The sequence below is a fragment of the Leptopilina heterotoma genome, unplaced genomic scaffold, assembly GCF_015476425.1.
Source record: "Leptopilina heterotoma isolate Lh14 unplaced genomic scaffold, ASM1547642v1 Lhet_98, whole genome shotgun sequence".
Taxonomy (NCBI): Eukaryota; Metazoa; Arthropoda; class Insecta; order Hymenoptera; family Figitidae; genus Leptopilina; species Leptopilina heterotoma.
In genome coordinates this window covers 790,231-817,017 of record NW_025111204.1, presented here as the reverse complement: position 1 = coordinate 817,017, position 26,787 = coordinate 790,231, and the positions used below count along the sequence as shown (strand labels likewise).

Genomic DNA, 26,787 nt, shown 5'->3' with positions numbered 1-26,787 from the left:
CAGAATGACAAATTTCAGGTTTTGGATTTAATCTTGAGCTATTTTGTCGATTGGCGAGACGATCTCCACTTTTTCGAACGGTTCAAAAGAATAATGAGTTGGAAAAAAATCGTCGCGTGTCCAGGCGAGGATGAAGAAGTGAATGAGTAAAAGAGAGAGAGAGAGAGAAAGAGAGGATAGGCAATCGATTCTCATTGCCTTTTGCTCCAGCAAAACCTCATTGAGAATTCGAAACGATGTTTTTTCGACGATTTCCTGAAGAAACAAGAAATTCGAGAAACGAAGCGGTTCTATATATATAAAGATAAAGGCGGATTCTTGGCATATGTGCCGACAGATCTTATCGGGGAAAGCTCGACGGCAAGAGTGACCGTGAGATTGATTGTCTCGTGGCGTTAAGTAATTGGCTGCACGATTATGGTACATTATATTCACCTCGCCAAAGCTAAAAGGAGTCAGTTTTCTGAAGATGAAGACATTACCAAAGAGGCGAGAGGCCAGTACGAACGGTATTTTTACGAGCGGCTCGTAAACTTAACGAGGAACGAGCCGCGAGAAGCAGGATCGAAGTGTTTCGCCTTCATTTTTTATTACACACATACATAGAATTTTTTTTTTCTTCCTTTCATCCCTTGCTTCTTCATTGCAGTGGGCTCTCTCTCTTTCTCTCGTCATCCTATCTTCACATCTACTCCGAATGAAGTTAGTTTATATATTTAGAGAAAGAGAAAAAGAACGCTTCTTTTTTTTTGTTCCTTAATTTTTGATGTTTCCCTGAATTTGATTGCACCTGCAAAACTAATGACAACATCAGAGTTCAATCTGGTTATGTTGTCTCGGAAATACAGTATATATTTTTCAGAATTCAGAATGTAATAATTGTTTCCTCACTTGGTATGTAGATGAAAAAGTTGCCGAAAGAGATTTAAGTTTTTTTTTCACTTTTTTACATAACACCTTCCGAAAGAGTTTTAGCACCAAGTTCAAGGGACTTTTAAGAATATATTCTTTAAGGTTTTTTCGTCGTTTAAGAACTACATTCCTTTTTTGGTATAAGGAAGTTACTTAAATTATACTTGTTTTTTTCTTAAATGAGGTTTTTCGTCATTTAACGTCAATGTATTATACATAAACAGTTTTTAAAAATTTGCTTTACGCAAAAAATACACTGAAGCCCGAGCTATTTTCTTACTGAGAAATTCTTAGAATTTAATTCAATTCTGAACCTTTGAAAACTTTAAATCTTTTTTCATACTTTTCGGATTGCAAATCTTTAAACTTGTCATAATTCACAGGAAACAAAATAGCGGACACAAAATGGTAATAAAATTAAAAAAATTAGAATTTAATCAAATTTGCTTGAAAATTATTAGTCGGAAATTTTTGGGGTCACTGATTACGAATCCGATGTCAGTTTTTTAAAATTCAAAATAAATCCAATATGGCGAAGTAAATTTTCAAATTCAATCAAATTTGCTTAAAAATTGCTTCCTTGTTCTAGTTAAATTTAATTTGCAAAAAATCTGTAATTAATGAAGAGTAATCAAAAACAACTATATACTAAAAATTAAAATACACTGGAAATTAAAATATGCGGATGAAAATTAAAACTATACGCGGCGTGTAAAATTAATTAACACTATTAGCTATACTGAAATTAGAATAGATTAAACTAAATATATTAATTGATAATATTAGCCTCGTGAAAGAAATAAAATGCAATGTTAATTGCAACTACTATTAATTGGGACTATAATGAATAAAGGTGATATTAATTACTACTATTAGTGAGCGAAACTATTTGAGAATAATATTAATTGATATACCAGACACCTATAAAGCTGTAATGATTTAAAGGCGACAATAATTAACGCAACCAACAACTTAAACTGTAATGAATCATTAAATCTCGTGCAGAAGTCGTACCACTTTCTCCTACTTAAAATATGTGCAGAAATTTTCTCAATTTACTCTATATACGGGAAAGAAAATTTCAGTAAGGCTGAAACTAGTTTTCCTAGTTTTTGACAATGATCCTTTTAAACCCTAAATTTATCCTCTTTACACTTTGGTTTAAAAAACCTTTTTGCGAGATTAAAACGTCAAAAAAATTTTTTGTACCTGAATTATAAAATCCAAAATGGTCAGGGAAATCAGGGAAAAGTCAGGGATTTTTAGTAAAAGTACTGAAAAAATTGAATTTTTAAAATTCATAAGAAAACTCTGAATTTTGAATGAATTTGATTAAAAATTTTAAAGAACTTAGTTTTTCAAAAAAATTTTAATAATTCAAATTCTTCTGAAATTAGTTACATTTTTTAATACATATTTAATTAATTATTAAAAATTATGGATTTATAGAAGAATTTTAGTTAAAAAAACTAGAAAAAATTGAATTTTGAAGAAGTTACAAATTGCAGAAATTCAATTATTTTAAAAAGTAATAAAATTCTTCACATAAATTTAATTATGTTCAAAAAATATTAAAAATTCTTGTCAAAATTTCAAGTATCTTTATAAATAATAAAATTCTTCTCCGCAATTTAATTATTTTCAAAAATTTTAATAAAATTCTTGTCCAAATTTTAATTATTTTCAAAAATTTTCCACAATTCAATGATTTTAAATATCAATTTTAATAAAATTTTCCAAAGGAATTCAATTATTTAGAAAAAAATCTTAATAAAATTCTAAGCAAACATTTAATTATTTCCATGAATAATAAAAATTTCACAGGAATTCAATTATATTTACAATTGTTTATAAATTTCTTCTCAATAATTCAATTATTTTCATAAATAATAAAACTCATCGCAGAATTTCAATTATTTTTAATACAATTTTAATTTCAATTCTGTTGAAATTAGTTGAATTTTTTAATATTGTATATTTAATATTATTTACAAAATTTTAATGCAATTCTTAGAAAGAAATCAATTATCTAGATAAATTTCTTCGCCAAAATTCAATTGTTTTAAAGAATTTTAATAAAATTCTTTGCAAAATTCAATTATTTTCATAAATAACAATATTAATCACGAGAATAAAATTATTTTCAAGAGTTAGAAAATTCTTTTCAAAAATTCAATTATTTCCAAAAGTCAAAAAAAAATTCTCGTCATGATTTCAATTATCTTTATAAATAGCAAACATCTTCGATGAAATATTATTTAAAAAAATTTTAATAGAATTCTACGCAAACAAATTTTTTTTTATAAATAATAAAAATTTCCCATAATTTCAATTATTTACAAATTTTTTATAATTTTTTTTGCAGTAATTCAATTATTTTTAAAAATTATTAAACTGTTCTCAGTAATTTATTTATTTAAGATTCTTACACGGGCTAAGCCCTTAATAAAAAAAAACCGATAATAAAAGTCAATTTTCATAAAACTCATTGCAGGATTTCAATTATTTTTATTTATTAATTATTTTTTATACAATTTTAATCGAGTTTCACGAAAAATGTAATTATTCTTAAAAATTTTATTAAAATTCGTCAAAAGAATTCAATTATTTCAAAATTTGTTGCTAACATTCTTTACGAGAATTCAATTTTAACAAAAATTCAACTATTCAATAAATTATTTATTTTTGAATTTAAATAATTGAATTTTCGAAGAATTTTCTAATAAAAATTGATTTCAAAATGAATTTCCGAATAATCGATTTATTATTTATTCAAATAATTAAATTCTTGCAACGAATTTTATTACATTTTTTAAAAAATAATTGAATTCTTTTCAGAAGTTTTAGTACTTCTAAAAATAATTGAATTCTTGCAAAGGATTTTATTAGGATTTTTTAAAATAATTAAATTTTTTTTGAAAAATTTTATGATAATCTAAATTATTACAAAACATGAAGAAATCGATTACTCCGAGTCGAAGACTCGGAATGATCTATTTCTTCATGTTTTGAATTTAGTTTCATTGAACAAAATAGAGTAATTTTGTTTGAATGTATAATTAATATTTCTTTTTGTTCAACCTTATTTATTAAAAGTTATTGATGTTTTCGAATAATTTTACATTTAAAGAAATTTGTAAATTTAATAAAATATATTTTTGAGTATCTAATAATTTTTAGAGTGAATCAGAATATTCTTTATAGTCAGGGAAAAAGTCAAAATTTTGTCTGGAAATCAGAAACAAAATTAAATATTTGTGGCAACCCTGAACTAGGATCTAGCAAGTTTTTTTGGTTTCTGCATAGAAAAATTATTTTGAACATCAATTTTAAACATAGGGGTAAATGTGATTTTCTACAAGTGTCTACTTTAAAATGACTGAACTGGGGAAATGAGGGCATTAAACTAGGCAGAAACTAGGCAGAAACTAGAAAGTTTTTTTAGTTTCTGACATGAGAATTTTTGAACATATTAGGGTAAAATGGAAATTCTGACTAATAACTAAAGTTCCTATTTTAAACGCGCCATACTGGGACTAATAAATTTTAAACTAGTACCCATCAAGTTTTCCTAGTTTACAAAAAGTTATAAATCGTCTTTTTCCAATGAATATATTTACAATTTACCATTTGAAATTGTACATGCACTATCGCACTGTCACAATACATAAAATAGGGAAAGTTTTGTTTTCTCAAAATTACATTCCGCAAATCGTCGGATTTTAACTCAACAACTGTAAAATGATATATGGTGTAAGAGTTAACAAAAGCATTTTGAATTTTACAAGCGGCTTCAATGAATATCGTTTTTGACTGCGCGCCGGTCAATCATTGAGAAGAACAAGAAGTTTATATGTATGTTTATGCTCCTCATGTATATAAAATTGCGCACTTAACACTTATATATTTTAAAGAAAAGATTACTCTTTACTTGAAAGGGTATGTGGAAAATACAAAAGAAACAAAATTCAAGAGCAACTCTAGGAAAATTATAGGGAACGCATTGCATTATGAGCCTTATAAAAATGTAAAGGTTCACTCTTCATGCGCTCGTTAGTCTCGACAAGAAATTAAGACTCGTCAGGATGACTTTGTTTTGCCGAAAGAAAGAAATGCGCGCTGAAATTGAGACATATAAACGATGAGTGAAGCTCATAACCACCTTAGTAATTATAATTAGCGTTTTAAAAAAAAAAAAAACAGTAAATGAGACGCACTTTTTCAATGTCTGTAATAATATACAATATTTCACACTGATTAGCGTTGGGTAAATAAATTGTAATTTCTTTTTTCATAGTATAGTTTGTACAAAATTGCGCGTGGTAAAATTTTTAATTTTTTTTTGACAACATAGGTCTGTATGGTTCTAAGTGAGACTTGGGGGTCTGGTCGTAGTTTCTAACGGCCCCCATAGGGGCCTTTAAGTTACGTCATAGCAAATTTGTTTCATAGCAATCTATGGTCACAATTTAGGAAACCGTGTCGAACGACAAAAATATTTTAAACCCACAAACTTTCCATATTTTGACTGTGATCAAAAACTACTAACTAGCGAACTCAAAATTCTATCTAGACTAAAAAAAATATATCTTTTGTTAGAAAAATATCTAATAAACAAAAAAATATTGGAAATAACGACACAGTTTAAACTTTTAAGGATATCGTATGCTAAGGTATAAGAAAACAAAGTAATATTTGCCTTCAAGGACTGCTAGGAAAGAGTCAATTTATCATGTGAGCGTTGAAAGTTTACAGTTTACATGTTAAGACTTTATGTGCAGTTAACGGGCGATTAAACATTCACGTGAAACTTTTGAAGGTGCGAACTAATAAAAGTCACTTTAAACCGGTTCAACTTTCATCTGTCATTACTGACTTGTACAAAATAGAATTATAACTATAACAAATATCTTAATTTGATATTCAAAGAAAAAATACCTGAAAATCATTAACAATGTCTAATGAAAAATTGTGAAACATTGTAATTATAGATTAGAATTGTGTACTTGGAGAAATAACATTTTTTACTTTGTTTCACTATTTAAATAAATAGGGCTTCAACATAGATTTCAGCTGGTTTTCATAGGCCTATTTTGCATAAAACAAAGATTTATAACTATGGTTTAATCCGTATCTCTAGTGTCTAGTTGAAAAAAAATTATAAGTTTGTAAAATTATTCAAAAACTATTATTAAATTTTTCGGAAAATTATTTTCAGCTCTGTGTAAAAGTTAGACAAGGAACTGATAAGTTTTTTCAATTTCGGGAAATGTTTTTGTGCAATAAAATTGAGTCGATAAATTTATTATTTCTCTAAATAGATTATAAAAAAAAGTCTTATTTATATTCCTAGATTTAAAAATACACATAAAAATGACTCACCTAGTAATTTTGTGACAACAGCACCCTGTTGATTTAATGACAGTACATGATTTGCGAGATCATTGTAATGCCTCAAGGCACCTAATCCATGTGAGAGTTCGAGTAGTCGTTGTCGTGAAGCACTGCTGCTGTTGTTTCCCGTTGGGAACGGTCCTGTCGTGCAGTTTTGTAGACTGACACCTGAAAACACGTAAGAGTTGGAAATTAGAGAAGCTTCGTCGCTTCCGTTGTGGGATATTAAGTAGCGTTGGTCACATGTTCAACATCGAAGGCTCTCGTAAAGAATTGTCGAGAGTGTTGAAAAGACATTTTGTACCTTTTTTACAATGCTTCGCTGACTCAAAATAAAATAAAGAAAAAAAACAAAAAAAAAAATTCTCGTCCTAAAGGTACGGAATACAAATAATAACTCTAGGACAAAATTAAACTTATTTTTCTATCTACTTACTTACTTACTTACTTACTACTGGATAATAATTTTAATTAGAATTAAATTAAAATTAACTTCTACCTTTGAATTTTAATTACAATTAAATTTAAATTAACTTCTACCTTTGAATTTTAATTACAATTAAATTTAAATTAACTTCTACCTTTGAATTTTAATTTTAATTAAATTTAAATTAATTTCTACCTTTGAATTTTAATTATAGTTATCCAGCTGAAAAAGTTCTATAAAATTTCACTAGAATCATTCTATAGAATTTCTAAACGAATTCTACTAAATTTTAGTGATTTTTAATTAGAAAGAATATAAATTTCGTGAAATAATTTTTTAACATTTTATTATTATATGGTTACTAAAGACTTCGAACTAGGTCCGTAAATTTGTTTCAAGTCTGCAAAAGTCCTTTTTTTAAAAAAAAAAAAGGTCCGTAAAATCCGTAATTTGATTAAAAACAACAAAAAGTTCGTAAATTGGACAATATAATTTGGGAGATTTTAGAGAAATTACAAATCATTGCAGAAATTCAATTATTTTCCTAAGTAATTAAATTCTTTACAGAAATTCAATTATGTTTAAAAAGTGTTTTTAAATTTTCGTCAAAATTTCAATTATTTTTATAAATAATAAAATTCTTCTCCGAAATTCAATTAATTTCAAAAAATTTTAATAAAATTCTTGGCAAAATTTCAATTCTTTTCAAAAATATTCCGCAATTTAATGATTTTCAAAAAATGTATTATTTTAATAAAATTTTCCAAAAGAATTCAATTCCTTAAAAAAGTTTCAATAAAATTCTACGCAAACATTTAATGAATGCCAATAAAATAATAAAAATTTTACAAAAATTCAATTATTTATAAATTTCTTCGCAATTTAATTAAATTATTTTTAAAAAAAATTATTGTTCTCTAAAGTTATTGTGCTTTTTTATAAATTTCTTCGCAATAATTCAATTATTTTGATAAATAATCAAATTTTTCACAGTGATTCAATTATTTTCATTAATAATCAAATTCTTTATAAGTTTTTAATTATTTTCTGAAAAAAAATAAAACTCATCGCAGAATTTCAATTATTTTTAAATTTTAATACAATTTTAATGAAATTTTTCGAAAAATGTAATTATTCTTAAAAATTTTATTTAAATTCACCAAAGAAATCCAAATATTTTAAAAAGCTTTCCTATAATTTATTTTTTTGAAATTTAAGTATTATTGTCAATACATTTTTAATTACATTTCTTGAAAGAATAAAATTATTTTCAAAAATTTTAATGAAATTTTTTTTAACAATTCACTTTTTTCCAAAATAATTTTAATAAAATTCTTTGTAGAAATTTAATTAAGTTAAATAATTTATTAAAATTCAATTGTTTTTAAAATCTACTATTTCCAGAAAATTTCACAAAAGAATTCAATTATTTAAAAATAAATATTATTAAAATCCGTCTCAAGAATTCAATTATTTTTAAAAGTAATTAAATTTTTTCATCGAAGTTCAATTATGTTAAAAAATTAAAAAAAAATACTAGTCAAAATTTTAATTATCTTTATAAATAATAAAATTTTTCTCCAAAATTCAATTATTTTCCAAAATTTGAATAAAATTCTTCGCAAAATTTCAATTATTTTCAAAAACTTTTCGCAATTCAATCAAATTTTTCACATTCAATTATTTTCATAAATAATAAAATTCTTGGCAAAATTCCAATTATTTTAATAAAATTTTAATCTAATTTCTCGAAAAATGAAATTATTCTTGAAAATTTTATTAAAATTCGTCAAACAAATTCAATTATTTAAAAATTTATTGACAAAATTCTTTATTATAATACAAATGTTAAGAAACATTCAAATATTCAAAAAATTATTTTTTTGTATTTAAATAATTGAATTCTAATAGAATGTTCTAATAAAAATTGATTTAAAAATAAATTTCAGTTAAAAAGAAATGAATTTTAAAATTCTCAAAAATCTATTTAAAAAATTATTAAAAATAATGGATTTATAAAAAAAATGTTAGTTAACACTAAGAAAAATTTAATTTTGCAGAAGTTACAAATTATTTCAGAAATTCAATTGTTTTTAATTCAATTTTAATCGAATTTCTCGGAAAATGTAATTATTCTTTAAAATTTTATTAAAAATTGTCGAAAGAATTCAATTATTTAAAAATATGATGATAAAATTCTTTATGAGAATTTAATTTTAAAAAACATTCAATTGTTTAATATATTATTTATTTTTCTATAATTAAATAATTGAATTCTAGTAGAATTTTCTAATAAAATTTGATTTGAAAACGAATTTCAATTAAAATTTTAGATAATAATTGAGTTTAATTTTCTGATATGTTTATAATTATTATCACTTGAAAAATAATTACAATAACAGTTATTGATACCTATTAGCATATAATTAAGAAAATACGCTACATACCGCAAATCTACATAAACAGAAACGAACCCGTTTATTTGAAAAGTTATTACTATTTTTATAAATTTAAATTTCGTGTTTTCGAGGTTTCTTATGAATACCGATGGGAATTAATTGAAAGGAAACGTGAAATAGCTGCGGGGAGAATATGCGAATTAAAGAAATTCTTGTCCAATCAGCAGCCGATTATTCAAGTGGCAGATGCTTAGGCAATTAGTGCGCCAAGCGTTAAGAACCACTAATTGATAATTCATTCTGAGCAACAGGTTCCTAATGACTTAATCGAAACCGACTATTAATTTTGACTGGACCAACTTCATGTTTCACTAAACAAATAAATAAGCTATTTCTCTTAATTTATAAACCAATATTCTAATTTGGTCGCGCAAGTAAACAAAAAAGAATATTATTACTTTTGGTATCGCCATGAAATTTTTTATCTTTTATCTTGCAGAATTTTTCTTGAAACGAGGGAAGTGAATTTTACTTTCAAGAGAACTAATTTTTTATTGAGCTAATTATATTAGTAAATAATGCTACTATTACGAATTACTATTACTAATTACTATTACAAATTACTATTACTAATTACTATTATTAATTACTATTACTAATTACTATTATTAATTACTATTACTAATTACTATCAACAATTACTATTACTAATTACTATCAATAATTACTATTACTAATTACTATTACTAATTACTATTACAAATTACTATTACTAATTACTATTATTAATTACTATTACTAATTACTATTATTAATTACTATTACTAATTACTATCAACAATTACTATTACTAATTACTATCAATAATTACTATTACTAATTACTATCAATAATTACTATTACTAATTACCATCAATAATTACTATTACTAATTACTATCAATAATTACTATTACTAATTACTATCAATAATTACTATTACTAGTGAAATAAATAGTAATTACTTTCTAAATCTGAATTAGTAAAATTCTATAAAAATAATAAAACTTTCCTAATTGTTAGTAGTTTTCATTAATGTCTTTTTCCCTTTTCAATTATTACAATATTACCAATTATTAGTAAATACTAATTAAATTTTGTAATTAGTAATAATTAAATTAAATTAATTAAAAATTAGTAATAATTATTGCTTTGTCTGAATAACTTGCTTCATATTCCTATTTTAGTAACTAATTCTAAATAATTGACCAAATGAAATAAATTTAAAAATTTTCAACGGCAATAATGTTTGTAATAGGAAATAATTACAATGTCCATATATCTTGTTCTATCAGCGTTATCAAAACATCATCAAACATCGTTTTTCAATTGGACGCGCATTACATTCATGACGTTGCTCACACTGCACATAGATTCACGCAAAAAAAAAAAAATGTTTTCCTTTCAAGAAATTCCTTGATAGGAATTTATAAAATTTATAACATTTTTGACGTAAAATGCAAAATATCTATTCATTTCAAAATACCAAGTTTCTATGGTAACATTTTAATAACATTCTACAGGAAGTATTTTTAGTTGAAAAAAAAATTCATTTCGCAAGATATAATATTTTCATATAAATTTTATTAGTTTTCTTTGAAACTTACTTTTTTTTTATTAATTTAGTCTTCTTGTATTTTTTTTTTAATATTTATTTTTTTATCATTGTTAACTGATATTCTCAGTGGTTTTTAAATCTATTTCTGTGTATTTAAACGTCTTATATTTGCCCTGTCTGACGAAACAACTGTTTCTCTACTGCAAATACTTCTATAAACGTTTTTCCTCGTCATTGCTCTGTCTGACGTAGTAGTAGTTTTTCTACTTCAAATCTTGGAAAAACTGTCTAAAAAATGTCCTTAGAACTTCAACAAAAGTAGAATTTAAAAATTTTTTTTTTTCTTATTAAAGTCTGGCTAAAGTCTTAAACAGTTTTAGTTTTTCTCTTGAGTAAAAATTTTTACCGGGCCGTAATAGCGGCAAAGTTTGAAAATTTCTGTAAATTCTGTGAACGTCCGTAAATTTGTTTAAAGTTCGTAAAAGTCTGTTTTCTTAAAAAAAAAGGTTCGTAAAGTCCGTAATTTGATTGAAAAAGCAATAAAAGTTCATAAATTTAACAATATAATTTGGAGAATTTTTGAAAAATTACAAATAATGACAAAAATTCAATTATTTTCAAAAGTAATAAAATTCTTTGCAAAAATTTAATAATGATAAAAAATTTTTAAAAATTCTTATCAAAATTTCAATTATCTTTCTAAATAATAAAATTCTTTTCCGAAATTCAATTATTTTCAAAAATTTTAATAAAATTGTTCCTAAAAATTCAATTCTTTATAATATAATTTTAATAAAATTTCATGAAAGAATTCAATTTAAAAAAAAAATTTTTAATAACATTTTTTTAAATAATCCAATTATTTTCTAAAATTTTAATAAATCCTTCGAAACAATTCAATTATTTTTATAAGTAGTAAAATTCATCGTAAAAATTAAATTATTTATCATAAATAATAAAATTCTTTAGAAGAATTAAATTATTTTCAACTCAATTATTAAAAAATTCGATTTTATTCAATAAATTAAAGAAATTTTTCGAAAGAATTCAATTGTTTTTTAAAAATTTTTAAAAAATTAGGATTATGAAAATTTTTAATAAAATTCTTTCCAAAAATTCAATTATTTCCATAAATAATAAAATTCTTCGAAGAAATTCAATTATTATCAAATTTTTTTAAAAATCTTTGAATAAATTTAATGATTTGCAAATTGTTTATAAATTTTTTCGCAATAATTCAATTAATTTCATAAATAATAAAATTTTTTTACAAATATTCAATTATTTTCAAAAATAATAAAATTCTTTTTAGGAATTCAATTATTTTCATAAATAGTAAAACTCATTGAAGAATTTCAATTATTTTTAATACAATTTTAATAGAATTCGTCGAAAGAATCCTATTATTTAAAAATTTGTTAATAAAATTCTTTATGAGAATTCAATTTATAAAAACATTTAATTATTCAATAAGTTATTAATTTTTGTATTTAAGTAATTGAATTCTCGTTGAATTTTCTAATAAAAATTGATTTAAAAAATGAATTTCATTTAAAATTTTAGATAATAATTGAATATTAAAAGCAATATAGCGTGAATTTTGAAGTTATTATTTTCTAATATATATATTTAATTAAAGAATTTTCGAATAATTGAAATTTTATTAAATTGAATCGTAAACATATAATTATTCAATAAATTGTTATTTTTGTATTTAGATAATTGAATTCTAGTAGAATTTTCTCATAAACATTGATTTAAAAATGGATTTCAGTTCAAATTTTAGATTATAATTGAATTTTAAAAGCATTAGAGCGTACATTTTTAGAAATAATTGAATTTTGAAAAGGTTTCAGATTAAAATCTTTGAAAATTTGAACTTTTCATATTTTTAACTAATAGTTCTGTAGAATTAATTTTTTTTTAAAACTTTAATTGCGAAGTTCCTTTTTGAAATTATTGATAGTTTTTATTTTCCAATATAAATTTAATTGAAGAATTTACGAATCATTGAAATTTTGTAAAATTGAATTTGAAACAAATGAATTTGAAAAATTCTTAAAGAATGTAATTATTCTTAAAAATTTTATTAAAATTCGTTGATAGAATTCAATTATTTGAAAATTTGTTGATAACGATTCTTTATGGGAATTGAATTTTAAGAAACATTCAATTATTTAATAATTTTTTTTTTTTTTTGTACTTAAATAATTGAATTCTAGTAGAATTTTCTAATAAAAATTGATTTAAAACTGAATTTCAGTTCAAATTGTAGATAATTTTTAGGAATAATTTAATTTCGAAATTAATTTTTTTTTAATAATGTAATTGAATTTTTTTTATATTATTTAAAGTTTTTATTTTCTAATATATAATTAATTGAAAAATTTACGAATGATTAAAATTTGTAAAATTGAATATTGTAAATAAATGAATTTTGAAAATTGTAGATGAACTTTTTTGAAAATTAATTGATTTAAAGAAAAATTTTAGTAATAGATTCTAACAGGTTATATTTTTGTCAGTAATAATTGGTCCGTAATTTTTTATTTTATTAGTTCATAACCATATAATTGATAAATATATAATATACGAGAGGAAAATCCTCTCAAGTGAAGACCATTACTTTTCATACAATATATAAGAGGAAGCAATACTCTTTTTAGTGAGTGGAACTGAAAAAAATATCAAACAAAGAATTCACTTTTTGTTTCTGAAGACCTACACCAACATTTTTGCAATTGTGGTATATTTATATATTCCCCTAGAAATATTTTCTTTTTGAATAATCAGAGAGAAGTGAGAGAAAATAAAAAGAAAAAGAAGAATAAGCAATGCTTCTGTGCTTATTTTTTTTTTTTTATTAAAGTCTTAATGTTTCAAGGGAAAAACCGGTTGAGAACGACTCTAAATACAACTGATATGTACGTGGTGGAAAAAAGGAAAAGAAAAATAGTCGGTGGTAATCGAGTAGGCGTGCTTTGGTACGCGCGGGTAAGATTCACGAAAACTGGAAGGACAGTCCTTCGAGCCCTCGAGATGTGCTTAACGAGAGTAGCTCTCTTCGCGAAAAAGACGTACTGTCGGTTCGCGACGTGGAACCGGTTCTGAACGAGTATGGCTGGTTTCCAGTCCATCTGGTAGGTGTGAACACACCAGAAAGATCTGTGGATACGCAAGAAGTACCTACCTACTTTGTGGCAACGACTGGTAACCTAAGTTTTTGTTTTCGGTCCCTATATATATATATATATACCTGTTTTTTAACACGCAGTCCTATATACCTGACGGTTATACTGTTTTCTTAATTGGCGCATTAGGGTTAAGGTGTCGGATCTTGATTTTCATTCGGATCCCAAACTAAACGTTCACATTGAACAAATTTATTCATTTTGTCGTAAAAGTTTACATGTGCAGTTTTTTAACCTATAGGTATTTTTGGTAAACTTTTCATTCACATTTTATGCCTTGGATCTTTGTTTTTTTATCTTCATTAATTAGCTATATTAATCTTCGTATTCTTTCATTCATTTCAATTCATTCTGTCCGTAGTTTGAAGTTAGTTTTTGTGTATGCTTTTGTTTGTTTTTTTTTTCTTTAAAAAATATTGTTTGACAAATCGAAAATATGCAACTAATATATAAATATATAATATATAAATATGCAACTAAAATAATAGAAATTTTTTTTTAAATGATGATTAACAAATGAAAAATATACCCTTTTTGTTTATTATATGCTTTTTTCTACAACAAATTGAAATATCGTTTGACTGATCAAAATTATGCAAATTTTTCTCCTTTTTATTTAAAAGAAATAGAAAATTGTTTTAAAAAAAATTATAATTTAAAAATAGGAAATAAATACCCATTTTATGCATAAGTTTTATCTCTCAATAACAATATTGTTCACAAACTCATTCTTCTATTTTGGGAAGAGAAACATTACAAATTCCCGTTTCTTTATATTTTTGTAGAAAATTTTCAATTTTCATAAGGAACTAATTTACATTATTTCTATTTCTTAATTACAATTGTTGTAATAAAATTCAAAAATTTCTAAAAATAAAGGAAGAAAATGTTTATAAATTCTATTTGTCAATTACAAATTTTAATTGAAAATTCACTTGAAACTTTTTAAATTTTTAGAAAATAAAGGAAACAATTTTACACAAAAAAATGTTCTGTTACATTTTTACGAATTTCTATAATTGTAAAATTATTCGAAAACAACATTAACTACTTTTTTAAATAAATATTTAATTATTTTTATTTTTCCACAAGTATTAAGACATTCAAAAATTTCAAATTCAAACTCGGAGTGATCGATTTCTTCATTTTTTATAATAATTAAAGATGATCGAGAGATAAAATAATTATTTTCTATTATAAAAATAGTTATTTAAATAAATTATTTTCATTTTAAATTATTATCTAAAATTTTAACTAAAATTCATTTTTAAATCAATTTTTATTAGAAAGTTCTATGAGAATTCAATTATTTAAATACAAAAGTAAATTATATAATTGAATGTTTCTTAAAATTTAATTTTTATAAAGAATTTTATTACTAAATTTTTAAATAATTAAATTCTTTTGACGAATTTTAATAAAGTTTTTAAGAATAGTTACATTTTTCAAGGAATTCGATTAAAATTGTATTAAAAATAATTGATATTCTGGAAATGAGTTTTATTATTTATGAAAATAATTAAATGTTTGCGTACAATTATATTAAAATTTTTTTTAAATAATTGATTTCTTTTGGGGTAGTTTTATTAAAATAGTAGAGATATTGAAAACTTTTGAAAATAATTGAAATTTTCCCAAGAATTTTATTAAAATTCTTAAAAATAATTGAATTTTGGAGAAAAATTTTATTATTTATAAAGATAATTAAAATTTTGATCAGTATTTTTAAAAATTTTTTAACATAATTGAATTTTGGCGAAGAATTTTATTACTTTTGAAAGTAATTGAATTCTTTTGTGAAATTTTCTGGAAATAGTAGATATTGAAAATAATTGGATTTTGATAAATTATTTAAATTAATTAAATTTCTACGAAGAATTTTATTAAAATTATTTTGAAAAAAAATTGAATTGTTAAAAAAAATTTCATTAAAATTTTTGAAAATAATTTCATTCTTTTAAGAAATTTAATTAAAAATGTATTGACAATAATACTTAAATTCTAATAAATAAATTATAGGAAAGCTTTTTAAAATATTTGAATTTCTTTGATGAATTTGAATAAAATTTTTAAGAATAATTACATTTTTCGAGAAATTCGATTAAAATAATTATATTGAAAATAATTGAAATTCTGCGATGAATTTTATTATTTATGAAAATAATTAAATTCCTATAAAGAATTTGATTATTTATGAAAATAATTGAATGTCTGGAAAAAATTGATTATTTATAAAAATAATTGAATTATTGCAAAGAAATTATAGAAAGCACAATAACTTTAGAGAACAATAATTTCCCAGAATTTCAATAAAAATTCCCTGACTTTTTCAGGTTTTTTCAAGGTTTATAAAATTTCCTGACATTTTCAGATTTTCCAGGTTTGACTATTATCAAATAAATATTTACTTGTATCAAATAAATTGTATTTGAATCATTTCAAAATTATTTGATTCAAGTAGAAATTACTAATTATTGGTAAAATGTACTAATTGAAAAGCAAAAAGTCGAAAATATTTTGAAAAAATTATTATCAACACATTTTTGTATAACACATATTTTTTTAAAAAAAGAGAAGATTAAAAAATCCGTATGTGTGTACATTTAAAATAATGATGGTTGACGTGTGCCATTACTATAGACCTTCTTGCACAGGTCGAAAACCATGAAACGCTGTTGTCACGCTGATTTAACATGGTTCGCCTCCTTTGCAACGTGTTTGATGCTTAATAGAGGATAAGGCAGGTGAAATTCCAAGATTAAGCAGATCGTTGCGTGACATTAAAATCAGACCCCCTTTTTTTATGCACATATTTACGAGAAAGAAACTTACTCAAGCACAATAACAATGATTGAAAAAGAGAAATTCTCCATGAATCAATCAAATATTGTTATAATACAGTTAATCCGTGAAGAAATTTTAAACCGGGCCTTTATCGCGATCACAAAATTAGGCCCTGTTTCGGCCCGTTTACAATTGGGTCATAATTGAGCCTAACTGAGGCAGGTCCCAATTATATTCTGGATCCGTGCCTAACAGGTGCCACAAGTCAGCGAAATCAGGGACTTTTATTAAAAGTACTGTAAAAAAATTAAATTTTTAGAATTCATAAGAAGATTCTGAATTTAGGTGTCTTCTTCAAATTTTTCTATTTCTGACAATAAGCTAAGCTAAGTTCTAAGTTTCCCTACAATCAGATTCTACTTTCAGATGTAATCCAGATCAAATCCCAGTTTGAATTTCTACAAATTATCACCTGAGTTAAATATATCTCATTTGAAGATCAATTTAGAAAGTATTGAAATATTCTAAAATATTAAAACTCCTCGAGCCATTCAATGTTTAAGTTTCATAGGAAAAACGATAAAACTTTTCACAACTAATATAATTTTAAACAATATGAAATTATATTCATATTTATAAATATAATAGCAGCTACATTTACTATATGGTGGAAAGAAAAGAAGCACACCTCCTATTACCGCAAGAACCCTTTTTTACATGTCTTTTTCACGCATAAAAATCGTTTTATCGATTTACTTTTAAAGACGAACTAAAATTTCCTTTACACTTAAAGGAAAGAAATTTTTATGTAAGTCGTGAAATTTTTTTAAATTATTCAAAGCATGGCATGTAAACAATTGGATGTGTATGTCTATGTATTTTATGTTCGTGTTTGTGTGTTTATACATATATTCTTCATAAAGAATAGTTCGAGGAGTCTAGAATAGACGTGTGGAATCAAGTTTGTGAAGTCTATCAAGTGTGGTAAGCATGCAACTTGATGCTCTTAATAATAACACACTGGCAGCATTCTCTAGACATAGGTGTTAACTCTAATCGAAAATTAAGGCAAACATTCCACACGTTCCAGATGCATTTAGTTTTAAAAAATAATATTTCCTGAAATATTTTTCTTTTGAAGGAAAAAATTCCTCATTTGCCACTAATAGGAAAAATATATACAACCAATAGACTTGAGGCTGAAGTCGACAGCGTTTTCGAAATGAAAAAACAATGCGACGGATTTTTGTTATTGTTGATTCTAAATCATGTTATTTTTTAACAATTGTCTCTTAAGTAATAATTAATTTCTTAAAAATTAACTCACATAAAATTTTGAGCTATGAATTTACTTTGAAAAAAAATTGTTATTAAAAACGTTGCGGTCCTCAGCTTCAATAAACTTTTAAGTATGTTGCATCAAATAAAAATTAATTATTACTAGCAACAGACTCTTTACTTCACTTTTTAAATAAAATTAGCAAATTTAAACATTCTTAATTCAAATTTTTGTTGAAAACACTAAAAAAATTCAATTTTGGAGAAATTACAAATAATTGCAGAAATTCAATTATTTTCAAAAGTAATAAAGTTCTTCTCATAAAATTCAATTATTTTCAAAATTAAAAAAAAATTCTTGTCAAAATCCAAATTTTCTTTATAAATAATAAAATTCAATTATTTTCAAAATTAAAAAAAAAATCTCGTCAAAATCCAAATTTTCTTTATAAATAATAAAATTCTTCTCATAAAATTCAATTATTTTCCAAATTCAAAAAAAAATTCTCGTCAAAATACAAATTTTCTTTATAAATAATAAAAACCTTCTCATAAAATTCGATTATTTTCAAAATTAAAAAAATTTTCTCGTCAAAATCCCAATTATCTTTGTAAACACAAACATTTAACTATTTTCAAGAATAATAAAAATTCCACAGGAATTCGTAATTATTTACAATTTTTTATAAATTTCTTCGCAATAATTCAATTATTTTCAAAAATTTTTAATTATTACAAATTATTATAAAACATTAAGAAATCGATCATTCCGAATCTTCGACTCGGAATGATTGATATCTTCATGTTTTATAACAATACTTTAAAAGTTAATTAATTTTAAAAAAGTTTGAATTTAAAATTTTTGAGAATCTTAATTCCTGTGGCAAAATAATAATAATTAAATATTTATTTAAAAAAGAAGTTATTGATGTTTTCGAATAATTTTACAATTAAAAAAATTCGTAAAAATGTAAAAACATTTTTTTTTTTAAGTAAAATTGTTTCCTTTATTTTCTAAAAATTTAAAAAGTTTCAAATTAATTTTCAATTAAAATTTGTAATTGACAAATGGAATTTATAAACATTTTTTTCCTTTATTTTTAAAAAACTTTGAATTTTATTAAAACAATTACAAATGATTGCAGAAACTTAATTACTTTAAACAGTAATAAAATTCTTATCACAAAATTCAATTATATTCAAAATTGAAAAAAATCTCGTCAAAATACAAATTTTCGTTTTAAATAATAAAAATCTTCTTTAAAATTCAATTATTTTCAAAAAATTTCCTCATTTCAATAATTTTCAATGTCTGTACTATTTTAATAAAACTACCCCAAAAGAAATCAATTATTTAAAAAAAAATTGATAATTGTACCCAAACATTTAATTATTATCATAAATAATAAAACTTATCGCAGAATTTCAATTATTTGAATACAGTTTTAATCGAATTCCTCAAAAAATTAATTATTAGTAATTATTCTTAAGAATTTTATTCAAATTCGTCAAAAGAATTCAATTATTTAAAAATTTATTGATAAAATTCTTTATAGGAATTAAATTTTAAGAAGCATTCAATTATATAATTTACTTTTGTATTTAAATAATTGAATTCTCATAGAATTTTCTAATAAAAATTGATTTAAAAATGAATTTTAGTTAAAATTTTAGATAATAATTTAAAATGAAAATAATTTTGAAGAAGTAACAGTAACTATTTTTATAATAGAAAATAATTATTTTATCTATCGATCATCTTTAATTCTTATAAAAAAATGAAGAAATCGATCACTCCGAGTTTGAATTTAAAATTTTTGAATGTCTTAATTCCTGTGGAAAAATAATAATAATTAAATATTTAGTTAAAAAAAGTGGTTAATGTTGTTTTCGAATGACTTTGCAATTATAGAAATTCGTAAAAATGTAACAGAACATTTTTTTGTGTAAAATTGTTTCCTTTATTTTCTAAAAATTTAAAAAGTTTCAAGTGAATTTTCAATTAAAATTTGTAATTTACAAATAGAGTTTATAAACATTTTTTCCTTTATTTTTAAAAAACTTTGAATTTTATTAAAACAATTTTAATTGAAAAATATAGAAATGATGTAAATTACACTGAAAAAAAATTTAATTGATTCAAATACCTATCCATTTAATTGACTATTATCAATTAAATATTTACTTGAATCAAATAATATTTATTGGATTCAATTAATTGGTATTTAAACCAATAATTTCAGTATTTGAATCAAATACCATTTAATTGACTCCAATAAATATTATTTGATTCAATTAAATATTTAATGGATAATAGTCAATTAATCGGTTAATTGAATCAATTAAATTTTTTTTTCAGTGTAGTTGCTTATGAAAATTTTCTACAAAAATATTAAAAAAACGGGAATATGTAATGTTTTTTTTCTCAATTTTAAAAATTTCAATAGTTATGTTATTGAATTGTCTAATGTAATTCTTTTTACTATATTTTCGATTCAAAAGCCCAATGGAATATAAATCCAATTAATAAATCCATATAGCTAATAACTGTCAAGGAATTTATCAAGTTTAGTTAAAATATTTTCAGAGAAATTCAATTCTCTTATTTTTATTATAGTTTATTTGAAATTTCACACTCAAAATTTAATTGTATAGCTAATAATTTTTCAAAGCTATCAAAACATTTAAAAGCGACATCAAGATTTTGTATAATATATATATATATATATATATATATATATATATATATATATATATATATATATATATAATACTGAATGAAAACAACTTTAACTTAACGATAAACGAAACATAAAATCTCTTCAACGTCGCGAAATTATCATTTAGATACATCGTGGTCGAGAAACTTAGAATGTTAATTAGATTATCTTTATACGCGTGAATAAATGTCGGTTATAACTTACACCTGACGCCCGACAACATTCTACAACTGGCAAAGAATCAAATCTAACATATATATTCACATGCGAATTGCTTATATTCATCGATTCATAGTCAAAAGAAATGTTTCGATAATAATTATAAGCATTAGTGTATTTTAATACAAGATAAGTTAATTATTCTATACTCTATTCTTATTCTCTAAAGATCGTTTACATCTTATTAAAAATTTTACATCTTATTACATTTTTCGAGAAATTTCATGAAAATTGTAGTAAAAATAATTTTTTAGCAAAAACATTTTTTTATTTTACTAAGGAAAATAAAACTTGACTGGCCACCTTGGGGCCCTCTAGTCTATTAAAAAATTTAACTAATTTCAGAAGAATTTTAGTTTAAAAATTTTTTTTAAACACAGCCTGCAATGTATTGCTTCTTAGGATACCTTTATCCTAAGTGCCTCTCAAATATTAATAGTCACCAACACTTGTAACTCAAACTTCACTTTATTGTTTTGTAATTAAAACGATAGTTAATTATAAAAAGCAGTAAAATTACTTTGTAGTAAATATTTGCAAAGAAAACACACACAGTATTAAAAGAAAAAAGTTTTGAGGAATGTTAAAATACTTTTTAATTCCCTTATATATAAACGAACTTGGACGCAGTTATAATCATTTGCTACTTTAACTAAACATAAACTATGTTTCAGCTATTAAAAACAAAAGCAAAAAAGAAAATAAATAAAATAAAACATCAACACTTCTCTCGCGTGGAGGGATTATAAATTTTTCATCGAAATTACCTCGTTTATTCGCGCTTTACGTTCCAGTATTACCTATTCCTTTTACGATCGCGCGCGAGTCCCTGCGTCATAAACATCCTACCTGTTTTCGATAAGCGTTCACCATCATTCGATAAGAAGACGTCTTTGTAAATATTTGCATTAAAAATGCAATATAGTCATTTAAAACAAGAATTTCTCGTGAGCAAGCAATGGCAACCGATAACCGTTAAATTGATAATATCACACATACATTTATATTTATACACACACACACACCTTATAATTTAATCATAACAATTTTTATGCATTTAAAAAATACTTTCACAAATAGACTGGCGAATGTGGTGTATATATACTTTAAATTACTGACTTTAAACTACAATCATTATGGTACCATTAAGACAAAACGGAAATTTATTCGCATTACGCTCATTTAGCTTATGATTGATATATATTGAATGCTTTGTTTTTAAAAATTACTATACTAGTAATATTGGTTTAATCTTTAAGGTATTGATAAATATTGAGGCTTGTGGTAAAAATCGAGACTTTTAAGAACTGATAAATATTTTTTGGACTCAATTATGATTTTGCAAGAGAATTTTATGTGAATTTGAATGTTCTTATCATTTACCTCCTTCTGTTTTGATTTTTTGTAAAGGGTACACGAGATACACATATATGAATATGTTCGCATCATAATCAAATGGATCTAAGGTATTTAAGTGCTGATACACCCCTTTTTTGCGCGCGTAAATTATCTTTGATTCGCACTTATATATTTACAGTGGCATATAGAAGCTGGCTATACAGCAGACCTTTCACACGCACAGCCGCCACCTTGTAATTTAGGTTATCTTACTCCTCTTTAAGTGTGGCTGTCTTCGCACCCCTCCTTTTGATTAAACTGCTATAAGTAGGTATATCAAGTATATAATATACATCCACATATACGGGAGCAACCTCACGGTATTAATTACATCACCAATAATTATTAAAATCAATCAAGAAGCGATAATATCTTTCACTTTGCGGCTCTTAAATTGATGACCATCATTTTTATGATGCTGCTTTATTTACTCTTTTTCGTTGTAGCACTACGGCAATTTTTAACAGCAGAAATATGTTTGATAATTTGTTTGAAATAATTTGAAGGAAGGAAAAAACAACAATTCTTACAGTGAGTGAAGAATAAATAAATAAAAATACTAATAATAAAGACTGTATATAGTAATTTTCTATGAGGCTAAAGTCTGCAATGTTTGCAGACTAAAAAATTACTCAAAACTTTTCAAACACGAAAGCAATAGAAATGAGACGATATTTATTATTTTTGCTTCAAATTTAAATGATTTGTAAGCAACTCTTCTCTAAGAAAAATTTGGGCATATTAAAATTGGAGATGAATTAATTTAAAAAGAAAATTCTTTTCTAATTTTACATTTTTAGAAGAGTTGCGTAATTTTTAAATTTTTGTTTTCTTAGCGTCTTAAAAAATGATCCTAATTTTCTTGCTTTTCAATTTTTGGTGAATATTTTTTTAATTACACAAAACAAACCAAATGTAAATACGTTTACATCTTAAAACCAAAATAGTAACATATTTTTAATCTTAATAACATATGTGACTGTTTGATCTCCAATGCTAATTTTTCGACCATTTTACTATAAGGACCAGTTTCATTTTTACATTGCATTATATTAATGTCTATTATACACTTTCATTAACTTGCGTGAATAATTTAAAAGATATATTCAACTCAAAGAATCATGGCCCAATAATATAAACTTTTAATTAAATTACATTCAATATAAGAACACTAAAAATAACCTTGTTAATTTTAAATACAATACCAAATGGAATATTATGGCTCTACTTATTATTAGATTCTAAAATTTTAAATAACGATGTTTTGTTGGTAAAAATTTTTTTTTTTTGTTCATACTGACATCCAATGTACTGCTCCACTATTCTCTAAATCTGAATTAATAGTATTCTACTAATGAAATACTGCGGATTCGTTTACCAATTAAATTAGTGTAACGGGTTTTATTAACTTTTAGTAGTTTTCTACTAATTGCTAATAGAAAACTACTAATTTATGTAGTAAATAAGCTTTTTAATTTGAAATACTAAAAAATATGACTTACTATAATGAATTAGTAGTTTACTAACAATTAGTATAGAGAACTACTAAAAATTATGGTCCCTGTAGTTGGCGTCGATGCTGAGCGTCGAAGAATATTTTTTTCACGAAACCGAAAAAATCACTTAATGTTTCCCGAGGTTAAAGGTTAAAAAAGTACTCTTAAAAGTGTCTTATTTACTATAGGTGAATAAATCTAGTGAAATTAGTTTAAATTTTGTCACTAAAAATTAAAAATAGTTTTCGATGCTGAGCGTCGACGCCAACTTCAGGAAGCTAATTATTACTAAGTTAATTATTATTATATATATTAGAAAGCTACAATTATTAAGAATAATAGATAATAAATATAATATGCGAATATTATATTTTCCTATTGAAATGGCAATCTAATTCCTTATATTTAATTCTGGTGCAATATGAATTATAAGAAAAAATGCTAATTGCTCACTCTGTGGGACGTTGAGTGACTTAAGTGCCAAGCGCAGGTACTTTCGCGCAACGCGGGAATATTTAGCAACACCAGCGCCGCGCAGTGTGGGCATACGGTAATTTTCTCACAAGTGAGATGCAATTATAATTATTTATATAAGAAGAAAACAGACAATTATTGTATCAAACTTTCTGTCTATACTATTTTGATGTTAATTAAAATTTATTGTAAGAAAATCATTTATTATTTAATGTTCACAAGTAATTGATCATTGGTAGTTGTCAATTATTCTCAACAACATGTGTAGATATTAACTTGAGCAATAGTGATCCATTAATAAATGTCATTAATCTAACAGTATTGACTTCTCTGGTTACAATTACGACTAGGACTATGCCAATCTTTCCTTTCCTAACGGTTCGTTTTGAAATTATCGATAATTTTTTCCATTTGTTGGATATGTTGAACTTCATCCATGAATAAAGTTCAACATATCCAACAAATGGCAGAAATTATTTATTGATGAATATCTACTAAAATAGAATTAAAAACTAACAGGTTGGACTTTTTAAGCATGAGATAAGGGAAGAAATTGATAAAGAGAACCTTTGCAACTATCTTACGAGGTGGTAAAAATTTTACCTTCTAGAATTAGTATTGTGATTTTAGCGAATTGATTTCTCAGTGCTAGTATTTTTTCTGATATATAGAGAAGATAATAACAAAAGATAGATGATAAAATACCACAAACCATCAATCATTGATGTTGGTTGAACATTGAGCTGCTGATGATGATGTTGAGCATGTGAATGATGTCGGGCAGGATGCATTTGTAACAAATGAGATCTATTCTGTTGTTGCGAAAGGGTTGGAGAAGGTGGTTCCCAAGGTCTCGTCACAGTGCTACTCGGTGGTGTATCATCTTCTTGACAACAAATTTTTCTCCCAACAATTGAACTTGAATTTGTCACATTACCAACAACCGAATGAGCATCATTATTATTATTACTTATACTATTGTTGTTATTATTACCACTTTCATTGTCAATATTTGAAGCACGTACAGCGGCCGTCGCTGGACTTCCACTACCACTCCCACTGACACTAGCACTGCCAATGACATCAATAACCATTTCGTTAATAACAGCTGCCGGTTTGGCAGTTCCCGGAGGTGTTACAACACCACCCCCAATCATCATCACCAGTCCTTAACCCTAATTTCTTTTTCTTTCGGCAACTTTATCTATTGCCCTCGCTATTACATCCAGTATTCATCAGTCTTCACAATCAACATTTGTTTTTCTTACAAATTAACAAAAATCCACCCCTTCAGAGTTTAATAATCCGTAAACCCATCACTTAAAAACGGGACACTTCATACTGACAGATCCTCTCAATGATCACCGTGAATAAATAAACACCAATAAACCTAAAATCTCTTTTCTCAAAAGAAAACAGGTTTCGAATAAACTGCGACAAAACACCAAAAGTACGCAAGCGCAATACAAAGTTCACGAGTGGGGCTATTTGTGACGGAGAAGGGTTGTTCCCCCAAATTCAAGCCGATCGTGTGTGTATAAACTTGGAGACTAGATCTTCAGCCGGTGAGCACCCGTGACTGCTCGCGCTCCGCCGGATTCGAGCGGATTGGCTTCCGTTCAGCGGTTCGAAGCGCACCCAGACTGCCTGCCCTTTCCCTCCCCTCCCCCACTTAAAGGATCCACACCACTCGCCACCCACCCCATTCTTTCGCTCACCTTCCCCCCACCTTTCAAATGCCCTAAAGCATTGGCCACTGCGCACAGCTCTACCAAAGGTGAGATCAAGATTTAAGAAGGAGCTTGTCGTGAGGAATTATCACATTGCCTCGACTCTACTTGCTTAAGTGGTGCATACACCTGTGTGTATTTGTGTGCCTTGGAGGATACTCCCCACAAAATTGGTGTGGGGTCGTCCCCCCCCCCTTGCAATGATGTGTGTGTGGGGGGCAAGGGAGGAATCCCAACGGCGAGAAAGGGCATCGCGCGCGCACCACATCGCGCATCACGACTACTCGTGATACGCCCCCCGCCCACCAACCATTACCGGACGATCGACCAATTGGGTAACCTCGTGAACGCCCTCTTTATCCATCACCCACTCATCACCCCCCCTCTTTCCCCTTTCCTTTATAACCAACACCCGCACCAAAGTACAACACTAATGTGTAATGGTATTGCTCTCTTAATATATACCTATATGTGAAACTCATTAGAGTGCGGTCCTTTCCGTTTTTTTTTCTTCTTCTAGAAGCTTTTTCCATCTTTGTCTTACAAATACCCATGGATTCTTGTATTTCTGACGGTTTCTCTCTTTTTTTTATTACAGTCTTCTTTCCTCTCTTATACTAAGTTACTAACGTTACAGGCAATTAATCCCGGAATCGGATGTCAATCGTTATCAAATCGAGTTCGTCTGAGAAGGCCGAGTGCGCTCGCCTCTATATGGAAAGCAGTAAAAAAAACAAATGGTTTACATTCTCCGAGAACCGGCGCATAA

At 25.2% G+C, this 26,787-nt stretch overlaps 1 protein-coding gene across 3 annotated transcripts in view; it reads right to left on the bottom strand.

Annotated features, from left to right (window-relative positions):
• The window catches only part of LOC122512381 (paired box protein Pax-6-like), a 41,549-nt gene extending 15,658 nt beyond the window's left edge, over window positions 1-25,891 (bottom strand). For all 3 annotated transcript variants that reach the window (XM_043628167.1, XM_043628169.1, XM_043628170.1), the window contains exons 1-2: window positions 25,001-25,891; window positions 6,295-6,474 (exon numbers count right to left, since the gene is read on the bottom strand). In XM_043628167.1, the coding sequence (XP_043484102.1) occupies window positions 6,295-6,474; window positions 25,001-25,448 (628 nt within the window). In that variant the 5' untranslated portion in view covers window positions 25,449-25,891. The remainder of the gene's footprint in view (window positions 1-6,294; window positions 6,475-25,000) is intronic.
• Between the last annotated feature and the right edge of the window lie 896 nt (window positions 25,892-26,787).